At 46.3% G+C, this 26,227-nt stretch overlaps 1 protein-coding gene across 2 annotated transcripts in view; it reads right to left on the bottom strand.

Annotated features, from left to right (window-relative positions):
* Nucleotides 1-26,227, bottom strand: part of LOC138453056 (cGMP-dependent protein kinase 2-like) — a 524,549-nt gene that overhangs the window by 41,208 nt on the left and 457,114 nt on the right. For both annotated transcript variants that reach the window (XM_069605521.1, XM_069605520.1), the window contains exon 17: nt 8,578-8,741. In XM_069605521.1, the coding sequence (XP_069461622.1) occupies nt 8,578-8,741 (164 nt within the window). The remainder of the gene's footprint in view (nt 1-8,577; nt 8,742-26,227) is intronic.

The raw sequence follows: 26,227 nt of genomic DNA, 5'->3' as shown, positions 1-26,227 counted from the left end.
ACACTGTAATATATGTAAAAATATATAATAAATAAATAAATAAATATAATGGAAGCTCATGGTTGGTGTGCAGAAAGAAAATGTATTAAATATTGAATGCTGTTTTATATGTGCTTGTTTTCTTTTTAACTTGTGTTTAATTTCAGAAAAAAATATATATATATATATTTTTACCAAGCATGTTTTATTTTTGGCAAAAGGGTGAAGTTAGTATTGTGCTATGTACTTAATTTGTTTATTTTCTATTTGATTTAGAAAATTAACATTATTTGGTCGGAGGTTCCGGGATCAGAGCCCACGGGAGACGATGGAGTCCTGGAGCCCACGTGGACGGATTCCGGGAAAGCCCCAAAGAGGGGTGAAGACCAAGGCTGCAAAGCGATCAGCATTGAAGATGATACCGATGATATGGTTAATGATGATGATATTTGGAGGGATTTTCAAGAATTCAGAAGCACAGGTTGTCATTGAACCTGGACCAGCATCTGGTATCGCGGTGGAAGAGGCACCAGGATTCATCATGAGTGATAGAAGGATGATTTTCCAAAATATATACATACCATTGAATCCTGAGATTTTGATTGAAAAACACTTGAACAATACCGGAATTAAGATTGAGCAGACTAAAGAGTGGCTGGAAATAAGAAAAGAGGACACTAAGCAGTCAATAAGAGATATATTAATGCAATTGGAAAAAACATTCGTGAATTCAGCAGACATTAAGAAGAAGAGAGGAAAGAGAGGTGCGGTGATGCTCGCGATATCATTGGTAATGTCTATAGTTGGAGCCATAATAGGTACCACAATATCAACAGCCAATTCTATTTCGGTAGGAACACTGAGTACTAAAGCGCAACAACTGAGTATTGACCTAGAAATAATACAAAAAACATTAGATGGAATTAGAGGGGGACTGGATGAACAAGTAAGATTCATAAATGAAACTGCAATCATTCTAAATGAACAAGCGGATGTAATGCAACGGGCGACTAAAATAATACTTAAGCATGACAGAACTTTAAATGAAATATTGAACATAATGAGTCCTGTTGATAGACTATTAACGAATTATATGAGAGAAGTTCAAACTGCAGTTTCACAATTGATTCAAGGACATATCCCCTTGTATTTTGTTTCGCAGGATATTATTCGTCAAATGATAGAAAGATTGACCAGGAGGGAAATTGATATAATACAGGTAAAAATTGCATTCGAAATGGGTAATGCAATGCCGTTATATGTGGACTTGGAAAGACTAGAGATCGGATTTTTGCTATGCATCCCATATGTAGCCCCTGAACTTATTTACCAAACGAAGTGGGTACACAACGTGGGATTTTGGCAAGAGGACAAATTTATTAAGATTAAGACTCCAGAAGTGGTGGCATTTCAGTCATGGGAACCTGAAGTTTATTTAATACCAAACCTGGAAACATGTGTAAAATTTAAAGAACAAAATTATATGTGTCCAGGTAAACCGTTTGTTCCTGATGCCACAGATGCTATTTGTGGTTTGAAATCTGACCCAAGTATATCAGAAGGATGTGAAGTGATTATTAGCAATATGGGGAGTGAAGAAATGCCACAGGCTAAGATGGTCAGAGGTAAATGGTTGGTCAGCACCTGTTTAAAGAACATGACGGTAGTACATTTAAACCATGGAACATACGTGGTTAAACAGGCGAAATATAATGTTTTTATTTACAGGTTCCAAAGGATACAATTGTGTCAATTGGGGGGTTAACATTGTTTCATGTAACAAATGATGTTTGGGAAAGCCAAGTGGAAAATATCGATTTTTTTCAAAGGGATACTTTTCCAATAGATCCGGATGTGGAATATTTATTGAATCACAAAGAAAGACATGTTATAAAAATGAATTTGAGAAAAAACAATATTACAATTAGTAATCTGGGGATAATAGAAGTGGAAAGATTTAATTGGGGAACCTGGGGAGAACGCTCAATAGTGGGTTTGGCTGTCCTGGTGCTAATCATGGGTGGATGGTTGATTGTGCTATCAGTAAAAATGAAAATGTTACTGATTTTACTAGCTACGTCAGGAAGAGAAAGATATCCCAATACACATGCATTTTAAAAGAAAAAAAAGAACAAGTTGTTTTTAGGAATTGGCTTGGAGCGTAGCCAAGTTGTAAAAACAAAAGGAGGGTATGTAAGGATATTTGGCATGTTACAGCACAGAGTACAGCACTACTGCACAGGTAGCAATTTTTTTTTTGATGCAGCACCACCACATGGGTGTGGTGCATTGCTATATGTGTTATGCAAATCTATTTTTACAGTTAAAAGCACACGTGCACACTCAAAAATGCACACTATTTTTCACCTGAAATGCCTATGGTGCAAGAGACACATTTGAAAATTAATAACTAACATTATTAATAAATAACCTGACTAATAAAACTACATTTAACATAACCCACTAATAAAAATGTGTCTCCACTGCAGAATTAGGCCTACTCTGAAAGTGAACTTTTAAACGCACATTCATTTTTTTCTTTTTCTCTGCTGCTCTGTGCACATAACTACAGGAAGCAAAGTGCTCAAAGGAACAGGAAATCAGTTGGTTACAAATAATTTCTGTAGAAATTAGCCATTGTGTAGTGAGGGAGGAGATGGCATGATTGATTTCTGATTGGAGCAGCGTCATAGCAAGTATCATGCTAGAGGCAGTGATGAGAGTTTTGCTGGGGGAGCTTGAGGAGAGGGGGAGGACAGTCGGGATTTGGCAGAGCTGGGAGAAGGACCTGTTTCCTGGCTGAAGCATTCCTGCTGCAAAAGCTGAGAATTCCAGGCAATAACCCCGGTTTGAGAACGAAAGACGCTTGTTTTCACTGGGGTTAATCTTCAAGGGAGCCAAATTCAGAAAGAGAACAGCTGAAGAAAACTCATGCTGAACAGATAAGGTAATTACAGAAGTGTGGGGGCTGAGTGTGTACGAGAATATTCAGTCAGTGTAGGAAAGGAGATTCCTGTGCTTTAATCACATGTTTAATGTTGCAAATTGAGTTCTTGTCTCCGCCACTCTCTTTTCAGTGTATCACAGACAATGCTGTTACTGTGCTATTTTATTTATTTCTGTAAAGAGTGAGATCGTGTTTAAATGCAACTTTTATAATACACAAAAATATTTGAAAGCAGACGGGTGGTGTGTTTTATATTTACCAATACAGTGCTGATGATGTGGGGAGATGTTTAGACAGTGCAATTGTCATTTTCAAGGTAGCTAAACGTCAAATTTGCTGCAGCCGTGTGCACAATGTAATTCAGTATGAGCAATTATAACTAACTGTGTGTGTTGTAGTTTGTCGGAGGTCTATGAGTCGGCAAAAAGGGAGGCCCGGGATATAGTTCACTACCGTATTTAAGATAGTGAAAATACCACATGATAGCTCGCTGCCGTAGATAAGACAGAGAGAAATTGCCCATGGTGGCACACTAAAAATGAAAATGTAGTGTTCCTGAAATGCAAGCCTGAGGTCTCTCTAGTGATTACACGAAAAATCTAAGCAAAAATAAGGGGTTCTGGATATTGGGGCCACAAATAAAACAAGGGAATTATGCTCACCAAAATACCACCAACCACGCATACCAACCACGCATACCAAATACGCATGTCTGTGTGCTGAAATAATGCATATCCACTGTATTATTGCTGTACATGGCCCAATCTGAATACAAGGAGTGATTGTTGCTAAGTTACTTTTTGGGCGGTAAGAAAATACCGTCAGGCCCCAAATCTTCACAAAATACCCAACAGGAGGAAGAAGGAACCTATCAGCTTCCTCGGCTCGCGGGCTGGATCCCATGATCCAAGCCTGCATTCAGACAGAGCAACATGTCCTTCTTCTTCCTGCTGCCATGGAAATGGAACAGGGGCTCTGCTTGAAGCCCTGTCTTCCAGCTTCGAGGCGGCCATCTTTAGAGAATCTTTTCTTTGAATGAACGGCACGCTCTGAGGCGTCCTGTTCTTTCATAGAAAAGACACCGCTATCAGCACCCCGGGTTACCGGATTGGCAACCCGAGGTGCTAATAGCGTTAAGTACTCCATCCACGTCCTATACCGTGGGGTAACGAAGCCCCCCCACCAGGGGCGTTGCTAGGGGGGGGCCAAGGGGGCTATAGCCCCTGATCTTTTGGTTTTAGCCCCGGATAAAATCTCAGGAGCTACAGCCTAAAGACTAGCTAGCCCCCAGTCCCGACAGTTCCGACATCAGCGTAGCCCCCGGTCTTTTCCAGACCTAGCAACTCCCCTGCCCCCCACCACCGGTATAGCCCGTGGAACGGGTACTTAGCGCTATGTATCAACCGTCTGCTGTATTTTAGACTGTAAATGGTGTTCTTTGAGTGTTTTATCTAATCGTGTCTGTGCTGTCCCCTCTCACACTCCCATTGCCGCCCTACTGCACCTGGTAAATATATCTGCTACTGCCACTCCTGTGCTACTGCCACTCCTGTGCTATTGCCACTCCTGTCGCATGATTGCTGGGCCTTCCTTGTGCGCTCACGTGCAGAGTTTCTCGTCAAAGATCTTTTTGCGATTTTAATAAAATATAAAATACACGTGTCTCATACATAATCTTGCCAATTTAATAAATAAACGTAATGAAAGCATTAAAAATAATGTTTTATGCATTTTGTTCCTATTGTACTATTATTGTTTTTTTTATCAGCACAGTGTATGATTTAAATCATTAAACCAAGGAAATGTCAGTCTATCAACTTGCAAAATGCCCATTCTGAACTAAAGCGATTTCGTTCACCTGCACCAACATTCAGCAAATAGAAGATGTCACTGTTTATCTTGGGCTGGGTGAGTTTTAGAAATACTCTCCAGAAGAAGAGGAACAGCTGCATTTTGGGACTTGCGACATCTCACCTCACCCCAGCATTGGAATGGCTGCTCGCGGCCATTTTCTCAAAAGGGATCTCAATGAATTTTGTATTTTATCCTTGCTTTTTCCTGTTTGTTTTTCATTTATGTTTCACCCTTCCTCAATACAAAATGAAGGGAGAGCCCTTTAGCCCCCTGATCTTACTTGTATTGTAATTCTTTTCCTCAATGTTTCCCTCTCTTTTTATTCCATTCACCTTTACTGCTTACTTTTTTACTTTTTTCCTCTTTTTCTTACTGTTTTGATTTTACTTTTTCTATTTTTTTCAAATTTTGGCAAGTTTCCTGTTGAAGGCAACGGAAGAATTTTCTGTGAACTGGCCTTCCAAGGTTTTGGGATTTCATTGTGATGTATTGCACTGGGACCCTGTTCATTGAGCTGGCTGAGGTGAAATGGATGAATACCGGCCAAAAACTTATTAAAAGCAGAACTGCCCTTGAACCAAACTAAGAATTACGGCTCTGCCGGTCCGGTAACAACAGTGACGGTAGGCTTAACGGCACCGTTGTTACCGGACCGGCAGAGCACAAGTTTGCGAGCCGGCTGCCGTCCCGCCCTCCAGGTCTCACCTGGCAGGCCGTACGGCAGCCGCTCGCAGACGTTGATGGTAGCTCCGGCACCATTATGAATGGTGCCGGTGCTACCGTCTTCCCCATTCCCATTGAGTCCTATGGGACTCGAATGGGAATGGGGAACACCATTTTTCCTGCGCCTGACTTCCCGGAACGCCGGGGTCGTAATATCTCAGTAATTCTGGGAAGCCAGGCGCCGGAACAATCATGAGTCCGGCAGCCAGCTTGCCGGTTTTACCGACACGGCTACCGCTGGGCACGTAATGAGGGCCTGTGCTGTGGATGATACAAGCTCTTAGAAGCAAAACATATTTTTGCAGCAGCAAATCAGGGTGTACTTTTCCAAATTGCACCCATGGCTTGGGACACAGCCAATCAGGTTGTTTGGATCACAGTCGTACAATCCTAAATTGCAGGCAGCCCAGCGGCTGATCAAACCCTCTCATTCTGGCCTTGTGCTGCCCATCTCCCACCACCCGTCTACAGGCTTTAAATCACAAACATATCTGCCTCCGCTCGTGCTCTGCACCTGCCATCTGCCCGTCCCACGGATACTCATGGAAATAGAACAGAGACTCTGCTTGGAACCCCTGTCTCACGTTCCTCTGGTAGCTATCTTACCCCAAGTGGTTTCAGAGTAACAAAAATATAGCTTAGGCGGTGAGTCATTACTACCCGGTCCAGTCTCCCAGGGAAGTTCGGATACTAATTGCGCGGATACTAATCACTTTATTGACCATAGTATTGCAAGTTGACTATTTCCACCTGAATATCTTGACTGTGCCTGCAAGTAAAGAGTCTTCTGTATGGTTTTGTGGTGTTCGTCAAGGAAACTACCACAAAACAACGTACTGGTCAGATAGCATGGCAGGTGAAGCGCTCGTCTATGACATTTGCGTGCAGATGGGTAATATTAACGCAATGGTACAGTTCAGTTTGTGATGTGAGCTATATGAATGGTAATATTATGATGATAATGATTACTATTATTAGACTTCAGTGACTCCAGTGAAGTTCTTGTGGAGCGCAAGTCGCCCCTGCAGAGGTCATGTGCTGCATTAGGGCTTCTACCACGCAGAGAACTCACATTTTCAGAGGAAGAACAAAAGAGTTTGGCGGTTCCGTGTTATTCGTTTTTTCCAAATCTATTGTGCCATAATTACTTCTAAGTTCCTTCTATCTGAATAATTTCGTTTTGCATTTCATGCATTGCTTTTTCTGTCATTTTCATTGAATGATTTTTTGCATTTTCGTTGTTTTGCTCTTTGTAAATTACTGTTGCTTTCTTTGAGTGTAATATGGGTCTTTTTGGAGCTATCGCTTTTTGATGTTTCGGTTTTAATTCTGTTGTGGGAGCACTTCTATATCCACACCACCCCCAATGAGGTCATCGCCTTTCACTCTGTGTTTCGAATTATCATGTGACATATTTTTCAAACTATTGTTTTCCAGAGGGACATTATTAGAAATTAGGTACCCGGCGAGGGACAATGAGCTTGTAAAAAGCAAGCTCGTTGGCCCTCACTGAGTCGTTACCAGCCCGACAAAGCCTTTCGCATTGAGGGGCCGATTCATGGAAGTATTTGTGTGGAAAATTGTAGATTTGCGTGCCATTCCGCGTGTGAAACCCTGTTCGTCGATTCACGAAATCAACTGCGCGACACTGTTTCTTAACTTGTGTGGACTTCACACAGGCTCGGCACGTCTCTGTCAGCGGTTGAGTGCCTTGTGTGAGACACCACGCAGAGAGTGGTTGAGGCCTGCACAGAGGGCAGAGTAGGGGGCAGAACTCGTAAAATGAGGAAGAACAAGGGAAAAAGTGGGCATTACGAGGGACGGACCGCAGGCAGTCCATAGCATGCCCACAAATGTGTACAACAAAGCGTATTCATAGATGTGACCGCGCAACCTCCCGCCTGCAAAATGCCCATGCAGATCCCTCCATCTCTCAACCCCACGAAGCCAGGTGTAAACACACTTGCGCATTGCAATCGCAGCACATAGGTGGCCTTGGATGTCGGATTTAGCAGTGCGTGTGTGCTGCCGGGGATCTGATCAGACTTTGGTGTGCGCGTACGCAGTATAGTGTTGAGCAGGAACCGTTTATGGGGGTTAGCGCGCAGATTACACCCGAAATACGATACTTCATACTCATGTTGTCGGGATGCTGGCGATAGTTACGGGGGACCCCACGCAGGGTCCTTGACATGCATGCCCGCTTGCAGGGGGCGCACGCACTGTTTGAAGGGTGCGTGTATCCGCACCTGGGAGAGCACGCAAAGGTAGCTGAACAGGCTGTTTTTGCTGTGCGTGGGGGCGTGTCTGGGGCGCTCTGTCTGCGACTTGCGTATACGGTTACTTTGTGCCGAAAATTCCATGAATACGCAGGGCACACATTAATTTATTCAGCGCGCAGGCTCGCTCAGTGTCATTCTCGGCACGCAACACCAGTGGGAATAATGCGCTCTTTTCCATTAATAGGCCCCTAAATGCTCAATTGGTCGCCATGGAAAGGAAAAAGTAGTGCCTTCTCCCGGTTCCATGGTGGCCATCTTCTTTGTTTACTTTTTTCTCTGCTTTTTAATGGCTACCATGGAAAGGGAGAAGCGATTTCCTTCTCCCTTTCCATGGTGGCCATCTTCTTTGTTGACTTATGAATGTCCGCAATGGAAAGGGAGAATGGACTACGTATCCCATTCCATGGCGGCCATCTTTTTTTTTTCGTTTCTTTTTTCAGTTGCTAAACACCAGATCGTCTGACAACTGAAAAAATAAACTATAAGTACCCTGGTCTAATGGACTGGAGGACTAATAGCAATAAACCCCTCACTGGGGAGTCATTACCGCTTCTGGTGAAGCTCTGGGGCCTGTGTTAAGGCCCTTGGTTCGCTTGGGCCTGTAACTATGGGCCCCAGGGCATTACCGGAAGCGGTAATGCCCCCCGAGCTCGGGCTTATTGCTTAAGTAATTTTCATGTGGTAGGCGTTTCTGGAAACATTGCTGAAGGCATAAATCACTGACTATGGTAAGAAGGGCCTCCCTTCAAATAGCCTTCACAGGGGTGGGGATGGCGGGAAGCAAATACTCACCGTCCCACCATCATCTCAAAGGCCAAAATTCCCAGCATCCAGAAATCCACTGCAAAGTCATGACCCTCATTATGCAAAATTTCGGGTGCCAGGTATTCCGGGGTCCCACAGAACGTGTAGGTCTTTTCTCCTTTACGGAGCTCCTTCACGAAGCCGAAGTCCACCTGCGGGTACAAGACATTGCCATCTGAAAACCTCTCCACCATTAGGGCCATGCAGTAGAAGTGATGTACACATGCCCACACTTCAAATACATACAGCACATATATGTGACATTGACTTGAGCAGTATTTGTATCAGTATTGTATTGTGTTTTATAGCGCGAAACAATGAAGGCAACAGGAGATAGATGGGTCACTGATGAACTAGCTATTTGTTCCTCTGGCAGCTTAGGTAACACTTGTGTATAAGCGCATAATAAATAAACAATCAATCAATCACAATGACAGGTGCTCTACGCCAGAGGATCTACCATTTGCCCCACTACTAAACATTGAGCAAGTGCAATTAGCACCCCTGTTGCCTCGTCTGTAATACAGAATGGAGCAAACAGGTTTTCCTCAATCTGTATTGCATAAGGATTTTTGCACTGGGGAGAAACTGACGCAGTCTCTCTACTGTACTGTGTTTGCTGGAAGACATAATAAAAGACTTATTTTTCCTCTAAGTCCTATATAGAGCAATATGTTGTATTCCTTATTGCATACACAGAGCAAATTAATCAGTTTGTGTTTTCAGATTGTTTGCTTTGCTTTAAGATATTAGGTGATGGAGGTCGAGGCTAAATTTTGAGTGAACGCTATTTGCGCCATACCCGACCATGCAGCCAGTAAACACAATGGTAAACTCCATTTTACTCCAGTGCAAAACATGATATGCAGTATGGATTGGGGCAAAGCTGTCTGCTCTATTCTGGATTACACAGCCGGCAAAACTGGGACTAATTGGATTTGCTCTCCTTTTAGAACAGTGTAACTGTTAGATAATTTGGCCACAGGAATCATACTATCTCAAATTTGCAACATGAAAGTGCAATTTTGCATGTTATATTAGCAACAAGGCAAACATTGTCCTAGTGCAAATATATAGGGCCTCATTACGGTTCTGGCGGTAACCCTGCCGGTGCTACCGGCGGGTTGCCGCCACACCCATGAAAAATTACCGGCACCTGACTTCTCGGTGCCACCAGGCTATTCCAAGTCTGGCGGCCGGAAAGTTAGGCATCGTTAATCCTCAGTCCCATAGAGTCCTCTGGGACTCTATGGGAATGGGGACACAGGAGCACTGCACCATTAACAACAGTGCCGGTGCTCCCGTGACAAATCTGCCAACCGTGGCTGCTGCACCCGGCAGGGTCAAACCTGTTGGGCACAGCGGCTCCGGCAGGCAGACTTGTAGTTTGCCGGTCTGGAAACAACTGTGTCAGTAGGCTTACCGGCACCATTGTTTCCTAACCGGCAAACTTATAATGAGGCCCATGTACTTTCAATGCAGTTTTGCAGCAGGGCAATGTTTGTCCTAGTGCAAATATCATTCCCTATTTGCATAAGAGCAGGGGTCTGCAACCTTTGGCTCGCCAGATGTCTCGGACTACATTTCCCACCAGCTCCAGCCAGAATAGCCAATGGCAAGAGATCATGGTAGTCATAGTCCAAAACATCTGGAGCGGCCCAGCTTCTAGATCCCTGCATCAGGGGCAAAGTTTCTATTCTGGGGCCGTGGGAGGTTTGGATGCCACAGAAGCATGCACATTGCAGACAGGCATATTATGACGCCCACAGATAATGTTGAGCTCAGCTTGTAAGGAATGTGCTTCACTTGAGATTCTCCGGTGCACCTGTGCTGCAGGGTAACATGCTTAGGCCACAGAGTTCCCAGAGGGCAGGGCTCTGCATAGAGCAAAGGAACACTGCACAGGAGGGCAGGGAGCAATGGGGTCTCTGTACTCAGTCCTTTCTGCCTATTCTTTAGACCTATTCAATGCTGGGGCTGTTCAGGGTCAGCATGTAAACACAGGCCGATAAAAGCCCCCATACTGGAGTGTAGGGGGAATGGGAATACATGGTGGTGGGCAGCAGTACACATGGAGGTAGAGAGGGGATACCCCTGTAAACAAAAATATTAAAAAGGCGATGCCACAGGTAGCATTTTAAAACTAGCAGTTTCACATAAACCGCTGTTGCACCTGGTTAGACCAAAGTGTCTCCTCAATAACATGACTACATCAAATATCAAAAGCCGCAGAGGAAAGGGTGCCAGATTATATTAAATGTCACAGTGGAAAGAGTGCCAGACTATGTCAAAAATCACAGAGGAAAGTGTGCAAGACTATATACAATGTCACAGGGGAAAGGGTGTTTCACTATATCAAATGTCACAGAGGAAAGGATGCCAGACTATGTCAAATGTCACAGAGGAAGGGATGCCAGATTACGTCAAATGTCACAGAAGAAAGGGCGCTTCACTATATCAAATGTCACAGAGGAAAGGGTGTCGGACTATATCAAATGTCACAGAGAAAAGGGTGTCGGACTATGTCAAATGTCAAAGAGGAAAGGGTGCCAGATTATATTAAATGTCACAGAGGAAAGGGTGCCAGACTGTCAGATGTCACAGAGGAAATGTGGTTCTCTATATCAAATGCCAAATAGGAAAGGGCTTCAGATTACATCAAATGTCAAAGATGAAATGGTGCCAGATTATGTCAAATGTCACAGAGGAAAGGGTGCCAGACTATATCAAATGTCACAGAGGAAAGGGTGCCAGACTATGTCAGATGTCACAGAGGAAAGGGTGGCAGACTATGTCAAATGTCACAGAGGAAAGGGTGCCAGACTATATCAAATGTCACAGAGGAAAGGGTATCAGATTATGGCAGATGTCACAGAGGAAAGGGTGCCAGACTATATCAAATGTCACAGGGGTAAGGGTGCCAGACTATGTCAAATGTCACAGAGGAAAGGATGCCAGACTATATCAAATGTCACAGGGGTAAGGGTGCCAGACTATGTCAAATGTCACAGAGGAAAGGGTGCCAAACTATGTTAGATGTCACAGAGGAAAGGGTGGCAGACTATGTCAAATGTCACAGAGGAAAGGGTGCCAGACTATATCAAATGTCACAGAGGAAAGGGTATCAGATTATGGCAGATGTCACAGAGGAAAGGGTGCCAGACTATATCAAATGTCACAGGGGTAAGGGTGCCAGACTATGTCAAATGTCACAGAGGAAAGGGTGCCAGACTATATCAAATGTCACAGGGGTAAGGGTCCCAGACTATGTCAAATGTCACAGAGGAAAGGGTGCCAGACTATGTCAAAAATCACAGAGGAAAGTGTGCAAGACTATATACAATGTCACAGGGGAAAGGGTGCCAGATTATATTAAATGTCACAGAGGAAAGGGTGATAGACAATATCAAATATCACAGAGGAAATGTGGATATTATATCAAATGTCATAGGGGAAAGGGTACCTGATGATGATGATTATTATTATTATTATTATTATTATTATTATTGGAGTATTTATTGAGCACTTTATAAGACATGTGGGTATTACACAGTGACAGAAGCAGAGATTCAAGGGAGCGGGAGGCAGAGCAATTGGCAGCAAGGGATCTACAGGCTATAATGTGGCCATCTCAAATGTCACAGAGGAAAGGGTGTCCAGCTGTACGTTGCTATTGAATCTACAGCCCTTCATACTGCCATGAGAATATAGTTAACTAATCTTTTAATGCAATCAGTCAACAGGATGTTACCCATGTTATTTTCCCAACCTCTATGAAGGGCCGGGAGAGAGCCTCAAACCCTAGGGACGGGAGACTCCCTCAAACCCTAGTGATTAGTCGCACACTTACTTGCAAGCATGGCTTCACCTCAGCATTCCAGAAAACTGGGATAACACAAATCAAACATTTGAACCAGGAGCTCAGCCCCTGTATTTCCCAAATAGTGAAGGCCAGTAGAGAAAGCAAGAAGGCCATGGGCTAAATTCTGACCCTCCAGCAGACAAACTAAAATGCTATCCAGCAAATCGCTGGATAATCCTGCATCACTATTGAGAATAATGTTGATATTGATATTGAGAATGTTCTTGAGATCGACACCCGTAGACGTTTAGCAAGTCCTGCCCCTTCCTACACAATAGTCTGCAGCTGCACTACCTCAAAGATGGTAACTCTAGATGAGTGACTGCAGGAATAGGATGACCTGGAAGAGTTTACTCCCTCATGACCCCTGGTGTCTCCCAGCTAGACTGCTACAACTCTGGTGACCTAGGGTATCCACCAACAGGGGACGATAGGTGATGCAAACTTCACTGCGGAATTCTCGGCAGTCTCTGCCAGCCAGTCTGGCCGCATCATCACTTATGTAGAGACCCTCAAAAAGGAGGGCTCCAAGCTATATCAATGGAAGACTATATCAATTCTCTGCAGACTCTGCCAGTCTGGCCACATCACCACTGATGCAGAGACCCTTCAAAAGGAGGGCGCCAAGCTATATCAATGGAAGACTATATCAATTCTCTGTAGATTCTGCCAGTCTGGCCACATCACCACTGATGCAGAGACCCTCCAAAAGGATGGTGCCAAGCTATATCAATGGAAGACTATATCAATTCTCCGCAGACTCCGCCAGTCTGGCCACATCACCACTGATGGAGAGACCCTCCTGTCGGGGGGAAATTCTGCCGGGGTCGGCCGGGCCGTCCGCAGACCTCCGGGCAGGGAGGCCCCAACTCCTCCCGTATATCCCAAAAGAGATAGAGTATGAGACACACGCAAGAAGCAAGGTGACTCTGCTGTTTATTAGACAAAACGGCAGGGATGGGTCAAGGATCGTACGCGTCCGTCCTGACACACACACAATCGTGGGGCTCGCAGGCCCTTTTTACCTTAGTATGACGCGCTACTTGCGTCACCTTGGAAAGTTAGCCAAAAACCTATCGCCACTCTTAATTGGTTGCTCGAGTGGTAGGGTTAGTATAGCATACGTATAGAGAACAGTGTTAGTGGTCAAGGGTTAGTCAGGTGATATACCTGGGTTGTCCCTACAATTAGATACATGAGAATTGTTACATGAAGACCCCTGATGATTGGTTAATGTTAATGGCGTCAGTGATAAGAGCCCCATGTTCTGATTGGTGCGCTCGCGAGCCTCCCAGTCTGGGACCATCGCTGTTCCCAGCTCGCGGTGCACCGGTCATTTGCAACAATGTTTCACTATGAGTACGTGCAGACAATGTGAGGACTTATTCATAAGCTGGAAGGCCGACTACTCCCAATGTCGCAGATGTCCATTGAGCCTTTTAATCGTATCTGCCTGTGTCTTGTAACGAGGGATCCAGACGCCTCCGTTCTTCTGGCCTTGGCATCCTGTCAGGTTCGGCTTGGTCACGTGAGGTGGGACCGTGTTTGAGGCAGAATTCTGCACAATTAATATTGTTTTTCCACTGTGTGCCTGGTTTAATTTGCAGGTGTGACTTTGACGTTGGTGTGCGGCGTCCGAGGTTGCAACATCGTGCCCTTGATTGTCTGCTTTCGGAATGTGGGTTGCAACATTGCGACCTTGGCTGTCTGCTTTCGCCGGGCTCATTCTGCAGGATCAGCAACCTGACTCTTGTTCTTTTAACATCCATGGAAGCTCTTGCTTGCGGCCTACTTGGGCCTGGTGTATAGGTGGAACCGTTTGGTGCACAGGCGCTTTAGGTTATAGTATCATATTGTCTTATCCCCAGTATCGTGTCTTCGTTATATTTCTCATTATGGCACCTGGTTTTAGGAGAAGCGTAAGCAAGCTCTTTAGATGAGTTCATGATGCGTCTTGCGTTTCTGCATTTTGAGAGCCTATGTGGAAAATAATAAAGATGCACGTCCGTGAGTATGTCTGTCGCCTACGTCATAGCACTGAGTATATTCTTCGTGTAGATTGGTGCGGGAGTGTCCGGTGTGTATATTTGCACAGGTGTGCTGACCGTTGGCTAGGTTGTCATGGCACCTCTAACGACGTGTAGGTTTTAGTCTAGTTGATCCGTGCCGCAGGTGTCGGCATGGACAGGGCGGGCTGCTGGGCAGGCAGATGGACACATCCGTATGTTCCTGTACCAGGGTATTTGGTCGTCTGGTAGATGGGCAAACTCTTCTCGTGGCGGGTGCCTGGGCCGTGATCCTTTAGGCCAAGCGCGAGAGGGGAAGGGCGGGAGCCTGGTCTTCCATTCTCCCACTTCACTCCAAAAGGAGGGTACCAAGCTATATCAATGGAAGACTATATCAATTCTCCACAGCCTCTGCCAGTCTGGCCACATTACCACTAATACAGGGACCCTCCAAAAGGAGGGTGCCAAGCTATATCAATGGAAGACTACATCAATTCTCTGCAGACTCTGCCAGTCTGCCCACATCACCACTGATGTTCTGCCCACATCACCACTGATGCAGAGACCCTCCAAAAGGAGTGTACCAGACTATATCAATTCTCTGCAGACTCTGCCGGTCTGCCCACATCACCACTGATGCTCTGCCCACATCAACACTGATGCAGAGACTCTCCAAAAGGAGGGTGCCAGACTATATCAATTCTCTGCAGACTCTGCCAGTCCAACCGCATTATCAGTGATGTAGATACACTTCCACTAACTTGCCTGTCTGTTTCCATTTCCTTCCCACTCTCCCCCTCCCTTCCTTATCTATGTCTTAGCTCTTGCACTATCTGAAATGTCGTCAGGCCGAGTACGATAGTTAATTTCACATCCTTACTGTTCATGGCCTGTAAGAATGTGGTTGTATTTTCCCTTGTTCCCTCCCTTGCCTTGAAGCACTTTGAAACACATTGGCCCTCATTACGACCCTGGCGGAAAGTGACTGACCGGACCGCCACAGCGTAAATAGCGTTTCCGCCATTGCACGATGGAGCAAAGTGCGGCTCATTCCGACCCATCGGGCACGAGCACCACGCCATGGCGGAAGTGCAAAGTCCGCGATGGCGGAAAGGACCCCAAAACGGCCCACACCGCCGCCGTACGGCGCACTAGGTGCAATACCGCCACCCATCTTAGCGGACACCGCAGTGAGCGCCAACCGGAAAGTACGGTGACCGTAAATATACGGAAACGGAAGTAAAAGCATGGTCCCGGAACGGGAAACATCACGCCGTACACCTATAAAACCACAAAATCCACACAACCATTAAAAATACTACCCTGAGACACATCCCAACCCGTCATCCACCCTAGTGAAACCAAGAAAAATGGGAAAAGTAGCGAAGAAAGTGTGCGACCGCAAGCGTCAGGTCCACTTCTCCCGTGAGGAACTCACCGTACTCACAGAGACCCTCCAGGAGAATGCTGCCGTCGTCTTCTCCACGCAAATGACCAGGACGGCACTTGCGAACAAGAAGGCCATATGGGCCCTGGTGGCACAGCGGGTAAGTGCGGTGGGGACCGCACCCCGCAACCCACAGCAATGCAGAAAGCGATGGGACGACCTGCGGATACGCGTCCGTAGCATACTTTCTGCCAACCGCAACATTGCCACAGCCACCGGGGGAGGATCGGAATCACCCATCAAGTTGACCCCCTGGGAAGAAATCTGTGCCTCCACCATAGGAATGGAGAGCATAGAGGGAGTCGGAGGGATGGAGAAAGGAGTGCAGACATCCGAAGAATCAGGTAGGTGGCCCAAATAAAACAATGCCAAAACCACAATGTCCAATCATGTGAAGTACCACGTGCCCACATAGTGCAACAGTAACACATGTCCAGGAGAACGTCCACATACATAGGCCTGATAGCACACTTCAAAACTCACATCAAATACATAAATAATTAAAAATCCTAAAAACACCCTCTACACGTGCAGCAGGCACACCCTAACTGCAGGCTGCCAAACAACTGCACCCTCACTCCACACACAAATGAAACCACCTCCAAGGCCCCGACCCAAATCACCCTCAGGTACCACCCCAATGCATGTGATACATTGCCATTCCAATTCCCACAGACCCATTAATAACGCTCGCCCTCCTTTACTCCACCACAGGGTCCGATCCAAACGACGAGCTCCAGGACACCCCTACCAGCACACCTGCAAAGAGGGCCAAGACCAACGGCCAAAGACCCTCCACCTCAGCTGCACGCATCAAGACACGGCAGCAGCACAAATCAAGTGGCAGCACAGAGGAGGGAACTCCAACAGGCACCCCAGCAGCCAGCATGCCCACACCACCACCACCACAGGTCCCCCCAATGGATGCCACAGTAGGCACTGCTTCTGGTGGCAGCAGCACCATAGGTGACACTGCATTAATGGCAGCATGCTCCGACACAGAAAAAGGGGATGTCGAAGTCAGATCCATCCATGACCTGTCCCAATCCCCCTGTCTGTTCCATCCCGTACACCATGAGGATACCACGCAGGGGCACCCACAAGACGACGACTGGCCATCCCCCACAAGCCCTGTGGCAGGGCAACATGAGGCGAACAGCCACTCTGTGACACCACCGCAAATGGCCATGGCCCAGCAGAGGCAACAGTCCCTTGACCAGTTAATCGTGCAACAGCAGCAACTGGCCACGCTCCTCAAGGACCATGCCGATGAATGTGGGGGCACTAAGGCAGACATAGAAACATCAACTGAGACACTTAGGGCAGAAATGGAGAGAAGTACAGAGACACTAAGGGCACAAATGGAGAGTAGCACCGAGTGCCTGAGAGTCCAAATGGAGAGTAGCACCGAGAGCCTGAGAGTACAAATGGAGAGAAGCACCGAGAACCTGAGGGGGGAACTGCATGCGACGTCCAAAGACGTATGTGCCGAACTTGCCGCAGTGCGCCGTGTGCTCACTGAGCTCTCACAAACCCTTAGGGACATGCATGGACGTGAGCAGGCAGAGACATCATCCGTTGCAAGTTCCGTCCAGGGCAGCCCCCAACGTAGATCTGGGAGGAACCTGCGCTCCACAGGCAGGGGTGCCCCTGATACCCGCAGAGGGGGCTTGCAATAGCGACTGCCCACTGACAATGAGCATCTTTGGACACTGGTGTTCGGGGGGGAGGTAGGAGGGTGGAGGGGGGGTGTTGGGCTCACTTGGGTGGCGGGTCGATAGGGTGTTTAACATGATATCACATATGCCATAAACAATGCACGATCAACCAATGAGATGTGTGGACATTGATCTTTGTGTACGAGGCCATTATAGGCGTACAGTCCATATTGTGCATGTACCAGACACACACAGTGCCACGAGTCCCGTGTCCATGTATCAGCCACCAGGCGTGAGTGCTAGAAGCATGCATCTATGAGATGCTGACGAATGTCACGGCCCTCCTGTGCCTCGCAGACTCCTTGAGGTGTTGCCACATCCCCACCCTCATCATGACCATCTTCAGGTCATTGTAGGTCTGCATCAGGGGGCATGGGCACATTTCTACGTACGCACATGTTGTGTAGCATGACACATGCCATCACCATCTTCGCAACCTTCACATGGCGGTACAGGAGTGCCCCGCCAGACCTGCTGAGGCACCGGAAACGAGTCTTCAGTAGGCCGAATGCCTGTTCTATGACTACACGGGTACGTGAGTGGGCATGGTTGTAGTCCTCCTCATGCTGGTCCCGTGGGTTCCGGACTGGTGTGAGGAGCCATCTCTTCAGTGGATATCCGGCACCACCTGTATGTGGACGATAAACAAATTATGTGGAATGCCATTGCTACGTACGCACCCCCCCCCCTTCCTGCCAGGTCATTGCCGCATCACATACCCCACATCATCATGCATGAAATGAGACTCACCGAGTAGCCAGGATCTGTTCCCTGCGTGTCGCTCCATGTAGCGTGGTATTGTAGAGTTCCTCAAGACCATAGAATCATGGGTTGATCCAGGGAATCGGGCACAACAATGTGTAATGATCCTGTTGGAGTCACACACCATTTGTACATTCAGAGAATGAAATTGTTTCCGGTTGCGGTACTGGGCCTCCATGGCATGTGGGACGACCAATTCCACATGGGTGCAGTCGATGGCACCAATGCAACCCGGTATGCCGGCAAGTGCATGGAATCCCACTTTTGTGTTGGTAATTTCCTGCTCCGAGCGTGGTAGAGAGATGTAGTCGTGTGCGTGCTGCAGGAGGGCATCGAGCACTTGCAATAGTGTCCGTGAGAACAGTGGCTGTGAAATGCCATGCAACTGTCCGACTGTGTGCTGGTAGGTGCCTGTGGCCAGGAAGTGGAGTACAGACACCACCTTCAGTAGGGGTGGGATGGCGGTTGGGCTATCTATCATGCTGACAAGGTCAGCCTGTGTCATGTCCACAATGGCGGTTATGGTGTCCCGGTCCAAACGGTAGAGGGTGTGGATCTGCTCAGCAGTGAGGTTGAACGGATGTGCTCGGAGGCGTGGGATTGCGGGCTGCCTGCGTGGTGGTAGTGGCTGTGCTGGCGGCCCTTGCTGGCCCTGCCTTGCCCTCCTCCTCCTCCTGCGTCTCCTCCGTGCGGCCGGTTGTAGTTGGTGTTCGTCTTCTTCTTGAAGTTGGAGTACTTGCAGTGCTATCAGGTCCCCCAGGGCCAACATAGCTAGTCCTGCCGGTAGCATTTCGGAGTGGGTGTGGTTGTGGGAGGAGACTGGGTGTGCAATTTATGTGTTTTCAGGATGTATGGCCTCCACCTGTGGTGATTCATTCCACCTGTGCAAGCTGCTCTCCCCTTTGGGCGAGCACGTCCCGCACACAACGCTGCAATTCGACGAATGGCATCTTGCTATTGCAATCATGTATTTGTACCCGATGGCAGTGTAACATTGGTTGATATGTTCATTCGGCTATGGTCCCATTGTTTCACATACTATCTTTGCAGTCGCGAACAGACTTGTGAAGGGTCAGTGGAACGTAGTACTCGAGTAACGGTGGACCCTCATGCATCACTGTACCGAGGTTCAACGACGGGCTGGGCGTCCCATTTGTGAGTGAAGGCAGTTGCCATTTTCACACACAGCCGCACTAGATGGATTAATTTGTGATTTCAAGCGGCCACAGATGCCTTTTCGATGTGATGTTGCAAATGAGGAATTCGAAGGGCGGCGCTTTCGGTTTTCAGCTAGCGGCGAGGAGATGCCCACAGGTCTGACTGCAAATATAACGTTCTATTGTTCAATGTCCTTGGGACAGGGGCCATGGCGAGGATGCAATGATTGATATGAATAGTTTGGGATGCGCAATGGCGAAGTGGACGATGAGGCCGGACGTTCCCAAATACATGTTACTTCACAACACTGGAATTACGGGCTGGGGCACAGTGGATTTTGCAGGCTGCATAACGCACAGACTCAATGGAAATTTCACATGTTATGTGAGTATGGAAACAGGCGTTTTCATTACGGGATGAGGGAATGATGAATGGATGCATGGACAGATGATTTGATACAGAGTTTGCCATGTACAGGGCTTCTTGGAATCTGTCCGCCTCCCCTGCGCTATGTGATGCAGGGCTGCCATAGTGGGACCATCGTCTATCTGGCCTTGTTGAGCCCTCCCTGTCTCGACGCGCCTTCAGACACTTGTGTCTATACACGTTACCAATCCCATCTGATGGATTCTGTTTTTACAGACGCATGCACAGGTACACTCGTTTGTGATGGTGTTTTCACCTCGATATAGATAGTTATGATTCGCAAGTGGTTTTTGGGTGGTGATGATCCTTTGGAGTGGGCTAGCATGCATATGGCTGTGGATTTGGTGTGATCATTGAAGTGAGTAATTCAAATGTAGTTCTGATGGCCATACTATTCTTTTTCATTTCATTTGGTTGACAGGTATCTCCTCCCCTTTTGCCACTGCCATCTGTATGCCACTCCTGCAGATGGATTTTACTCCCGACACCTGCTGCTTCGTGTTAATCAGTGGAGCAGCATTACGATCTTATGGGACGATCGCCAATGGGCCACATGCCCTTACGCAGTACTAGTGGCTAGGAGCAACATTTCGGCCTTTCAGCTGGACTAGTGCCTCCCTATTGGGACGGCCCTGCGGTTCTAGGCGCTTCCATGTTGCCTTTTCGTACGAGAATGTAGCCCCTGTGTACCATGAAGGAACAGGGCGTCACACAAGAAGTAGCTGGTCATTTATTGCGGATGCAGCCCACAATGGTGAAATGTGTTTTGGAGTTCATGGCCTAATGGCTGTATGGGCTTGGTGAATTTGTTGTGCATTAAATTTCTATTCTGATATGGACCGTGTAGCGTTCTTCTTTGCAAGTGATGTGGCATATTCCTATTTGGGGAGCGATGTATTGTGAGGAGATCTGCATTGGGTTCCAGCTTCGGAGTATAGTTGCGTGGTACTGTGCTGGGCGCGTTTGCCTACGAAGCCCAGTGAGGTCAGGGATAAGGGCTGCCAATATGACTGTTTTAATGATGTCATGCTCAGGGGCGGGGGATTAGCTTTTGTGTAACAGATGCCGGTCAGCCAGGTGGATTGGTGGAATGATGTGATTTTCGGAATGTTGCTGGTCACAGGTGCCTGTGTTTGCGTGCGTTTCTTGGTGGGAGACTGAGGTCATGTCCATTGGGATAGCTTCTGTATTCGTGCCATCTGTGCCCTGCAGCTCCCATTGGCCCCTCTTGAGATTCATTTGTTCGTTGGCAGGCATGGATGACTAGTACATTTCACTGGTTGCATTGTGTGACTTCATTGCACCTACGGGGAGTTGTACAATGTGGCCAGGGAGCGGTGTACAGGCACTCAGTGGGGCCGTTTACGGTTGGTTCGCGATGCCGTACTTCTCACCATGGCGGAATGGTACTTTCCGCCGTGCTTGATGGCGTTAGGTGCATGTCCGCTAGGGTCAGAATTCGCGTACCGTTGCGCCATGGTGGTAATTACGGTTTGGCATGGCGTGCGCGCGCGTACTTGGTGCAGTTAGCGTTGGCGTTCACTACGGTGTCGCTAATGGCATCGTACTTTGCGGTGACGGGTCATAATCGCACCGAGCGCTATTCGATGGCGGTATTGCATTTCCGCCATCGTTTTTCGATTTCCGCCAGGGTCGTAATGAGGCCCATTGTGTATAGGCGCTATATAAATAAACGATCATATCATATCATATCATATCAATGACAGAGAGTCGAGTTCAAGGCACCCTCTCTCACCTACAGTGCCACTCATTGGACTGGCCCATTCTGATCTCAAAATCTACCGAATAGTCTACTTGAATGCCTAAATAACAAAACATAACCACAGAGACCGTCACACACTGCCTATCCGGGGAAACTGTAATAGGTTGCCGCTTGGATCTCAACATCATTAACTCTGCCATTTCTGTAAACTACTTGTTGCCATCTACATAAACCAAATAATGATACCCTTCCTGCTTGTATGAAGAGAGTGAAAATACTGTAGGACTTTCTCCTCTCCGTTGTCCAAAAGCATTAGCCATTTGCAAGGATATGGAAAAGCACCTTCTATGAGCTGGGACAAGAACGCTAGCGGTGTGTTTAGCTCAAGGAAGAACCATAAGTCAGTGATGGCTTAAGGTTCTTTTATTATCCAAAGGGGTGAAGAGTTTTCTGGTGTTCTTCGAGTAGTGTTCAGTAGGTTATCATGCTACCACAGCAGGGTTGGTCCCTGACCTAGGGCCATCAGCAAAGAGTCTAGTTGATCCTAAAGATGGCCCAACAGACCCTCACGTGGTGTACCGTAATACTGCAGGCATAACTATGTAAACCAAGAGAATTGGTTAAAAAGGACCACATGATGGAATGCGTAGGTAGAGGATGTCCTTAAGTCTGACCTACACAATCGATTCTTTGTGCACTGCTGCGCCATTATTATTTATGAATTCTATTGCATAATGACCCATCTGCACCTTTGTTATCCAAGGTGTGCTTCTGCTTTGCTCTCATGCGCTAATCCCCTCAGTTTGGGGGTTGACCTGTTGTGGTGGCGGTGGGCTGATTGAGATAATCAGGTAGCAGAGATGGGGGTAGGTCCCATGAAAGAAGGGGGGGGGAGTCATAGCCAAGCCATTGGCAATCAGGAGGTCCTTTATGCTCTTCCTGAATGGATGGTGGATCTCTTCTGGTCTCAGAGTTGGATACTCGTTGCCCCACAGCCGGGCCCTGAGTATGCACTGTGATCCTCCTCTATGCACACTCCAAGCTTCCCAGTCTCATCAGTAACGACTGACTGCAATGTGGGTATCTGGAGAGAAGGCAGAGTAGTAATTTCGTCCTCCAATCCAAAAGGACACGTGAAGTGCGCCAAGGAACTTGAATTGACTTAGGATTTAAGATATTATTTGTGTTCTTTTGTGAGGAAAGGGAAGGGGGGATTATTGCTGTTGACAGGCAGATGAATACGTCATCCATAGCTTATGCCCCTCCCCCAGCCCAATACCGCACAGGTGACAAACGTTACTCACTAAATCAACCATACCGCCCTTATGCCGGGCAAGTACAGCAGGAGGTGGGCACGATCTAAGCTGAAGATGGCAAGAGTAACCAAACGACCGTTGTCACAATACATGTGCATGCATTAGATACAAAGCAAACGTGCACTCAACATGAAGAACATGAACACTAGGTAATATATGCCTTTATACATGAAGAATGCTAACAAAGCAAAACAAGAAAGGTGATGGTTGGAAAGTTTAGAATAAACCTTAACCTCTGGCATTGCTCCGGGCAACCCTCCAGACCATTGTTCTTTGCCTGCCAAGCCATTACAAAAGGAGAAAGACCATATTATATGCAAATTAGTCTTCATCCCACACCCAAAGGAGCAGCCCAGTCCAAGCTGCTCAGACCCATCCCTTTTGCACAAGACCACAAGAATCCCCAGACATGTTTCAGCCAGATCCCCTTTTGTAATGTCTTGGCAGGCGAAGAAGGATGGTCGGGAGGGTGGCCCAGATTAATGCCAGAGATTCTAAAACTTCCAGCCATCAACTCTTTTACTTTGCTGAATATTAACTTAGCATCCATAAAACATTAAGAAAACTAACATAAGCAATGTATAAGCTGAATGCAACATGAACGACATGCAAATATAACTCACTAACATAGAAACGCAACAGAAATGGGAAGCCATCTTTTCCAATATAGAAGCCGCAACATGCTTTTAATCAAACGTAGGGCCTCAAGGCTTCCTGAGAATTCAAGATGCTAAAATCACAGAAATACAGATCCGTGCAGAGTTCAGGCAGTAGCCGGCAACCAGAGCTAAGGTTACCACGAAACAAGGGAGGGTCATAACATTACAGAGAAGGCACGAGATAGCAAGTCCCAGGACACAGAACTATGCTCCCAGATTAATTAAAGTTGAGACAAGAACAACCGACCATTGTTAGCCAGGTGCACACAAACTATAAGCCAGGAAAAGTCCATGCAAAATAACTCAATAGTGTCCCCTGTGGAAAAAGAAACCATAACACTCATATTAATATTAGCTAAAAGCCTAATAAATGCAGGGTAGAATTATTCCAACCATGGTCCCATCACACATAACCAATAATTGGCGAACACTGTCTATTCATTAGAAACCAACACAGATAAGACACATGCTGTGCTCGCTACACATACAGCCAGATATGAGACATTGTACAAGGCCAAGCACAAAGGAACCACCCTGGCTCATGGCATAGGAATAAGGGATGGTATATGTTTTAATTGAATGGAAAGCAGCCCGTGGACCTCTCTCCCCCTACTGCTGTCTGGCTCATGTCTTGACGACCTGTCAATAGTTCAATGTTGGTTGACAGAATGCCAACCAATTAGAATCTTTAGTGTTAGGCCACCCAGCAAATTATATCCCAACCAATAATGGGGTGTAAAGATGATGTATTTGATTTTTTATTAATTTAGATGTGGTCACAGCTGGAGCCATCAGATTGACATAACCACATTAAATGTTTTACACTTATAGAGTCTTTATGAAGCCAATCCCCTTTACCAATCCCTAGTCCCCGTAGGTTTTGTTCAGAGAGATTATGCTGTGATGTCCGCAATGGTGATTTTTGAGTATTTATTCCATTGTTTGTGTTGAATTAATCAAGAGCTCCAAGCTTTTGATGCTTGTATGCTGTCCCCGCTTTATTTCGGATGTCGATTAAGATGGGTTTTGCCTTTTGGTATTTAGTTTGATTTTGACTGGCTTCATATCCTCTGGGTAGTCTGGGACTGTCCTGGTCCATATTAACATTTTTTATTTTTTGTGTTTAATTGAATTTACAATTTTTACAAAATAGTTTCCTTGCTTTAGAAGTTTGTGCCGTCCTTATTCTTGGTATAAGGAATGGTGATTTACTTTGGCATATTTGTTTCTTCCTGTAGAGTTGGTGCGTTTGACTTTCCTTCTAAATCCAGACTCTCTAGGAACTTAGCTGTTGCCAAAGTCAGAGTCATAGAATCTCCACTCATTATCCTATTCCACCAATCTTCTTCGCTTGACGTCAGATATTTAAGTCTATGTGGTCGTAGATAAGTTGTTCTTGGTTTGTCTGTTTCTTGGCAGTGAAGGAGGAGGTGTCGCACTGTTGGATGTCTAAACTTGTACAGTAGCGACATTTGTTATCCTTTGATTGCTTCCTGAGAAATAGAATTTCCTTCGTCTTCAAGACATTCAGACGCGCTCTTAAAAAGATTATTCGTAGTCGCTTATCTGGAAATTTCTTTAAGTACCTCCTGATCTCATCAATTCTTTGTGTGTTAATTGTCTGATGGGTCAAGGATGTAAACTCTTCTGCTTTTTCCAGTGCCTCGATCCAGTCTTGAATTTTTAACTTTTCCTTAAGTTTCCCAGGAATGCGTTCAATGTCCCATTCTGAGAAGCCAATTTTTTCTGCCTGTTCTAATAAGATGTTATACCATATCGTCAGCATTAGATTTTTCTTGCTCGTCATTTCTTTAAAAATGTCAAGAATTTTTGGACGTGGGCTCCTTAGAATTTTCCCCAGGAATAACATGCTATTTCTTTCGACCAGAGACTTCATTGATTGGAGGCTCAGCTCACGTCTAATTACTGTTATGGGAGTAGAGTTGGGAAGTCTTAGTACTTTACGCCAAAATAGGCCTTCTAATTTTGCCCATAGTGTAGATGGAAGTTGTGGCATTGCCTCTGCACCGTAAGTTATTGCTGGCGTGGCTTTTGCTTTGAAGAATTTTATTATTGGAAGAATTGTAAATTTTTTCCAAGGATAAGGCTTGTGCTGCGATTGTCTTTGTCTTGGTGAAGAGATGCTCTTGCATAGTAATTTCTATTTGGCTACGAGAGATTTTCACCCCCAAGTATCTAAAACTTTTCACTGTCTCTAGTTTTTCCGAGTTTGCAAACCAATGTGATATTTTGGTTGGTTTCTTAGATTTTTCCATAATCATTATCTTGGTTTTGGTTGTATTGAGATCCAGGTAATTTTTCTTCAGATAGGTTGAAAGACTATCTATTTGACGCTGTAGGCCTATGGCCGTTTGGTCCAGCAGAAGGATGTCATCAGCGTAGAGCAGTCGCGTGACCTTTGAGTCTCCTATTTTGGGTGGGAATGAACGAGTATCGTTTTCTGCGTCCACGATATCAGCCATGTATGCCTTGTATAGAGCTGGGGCCAAGGGGCAGCCTTGCTTGATCCCCCTTGCCGTCTTTATGGTTTTTGACAACAG

Source organism: Ambystoma mexicanum, chromosome 4p (genome assembly GCF_040938575.1).
Source record: "Ambystoma mexicanum isolate Mex_15411 chromosome 4p, UKY_AmexF1_1, whole genome shotgun sequence".
NCBI classification, from domain to species: domain Eukaryota; kingdom Metazoa; phylum Chordata; class Amphibia; order Caudata; family Ambystomatidae; genus Ambystoma; species Ambystoma mexicanum.
The sequence above is the reverse complement of the archived record's forward strand: the minus strand, read 5'-3'. Positions and strand labels throughout refer to the sequence as shown.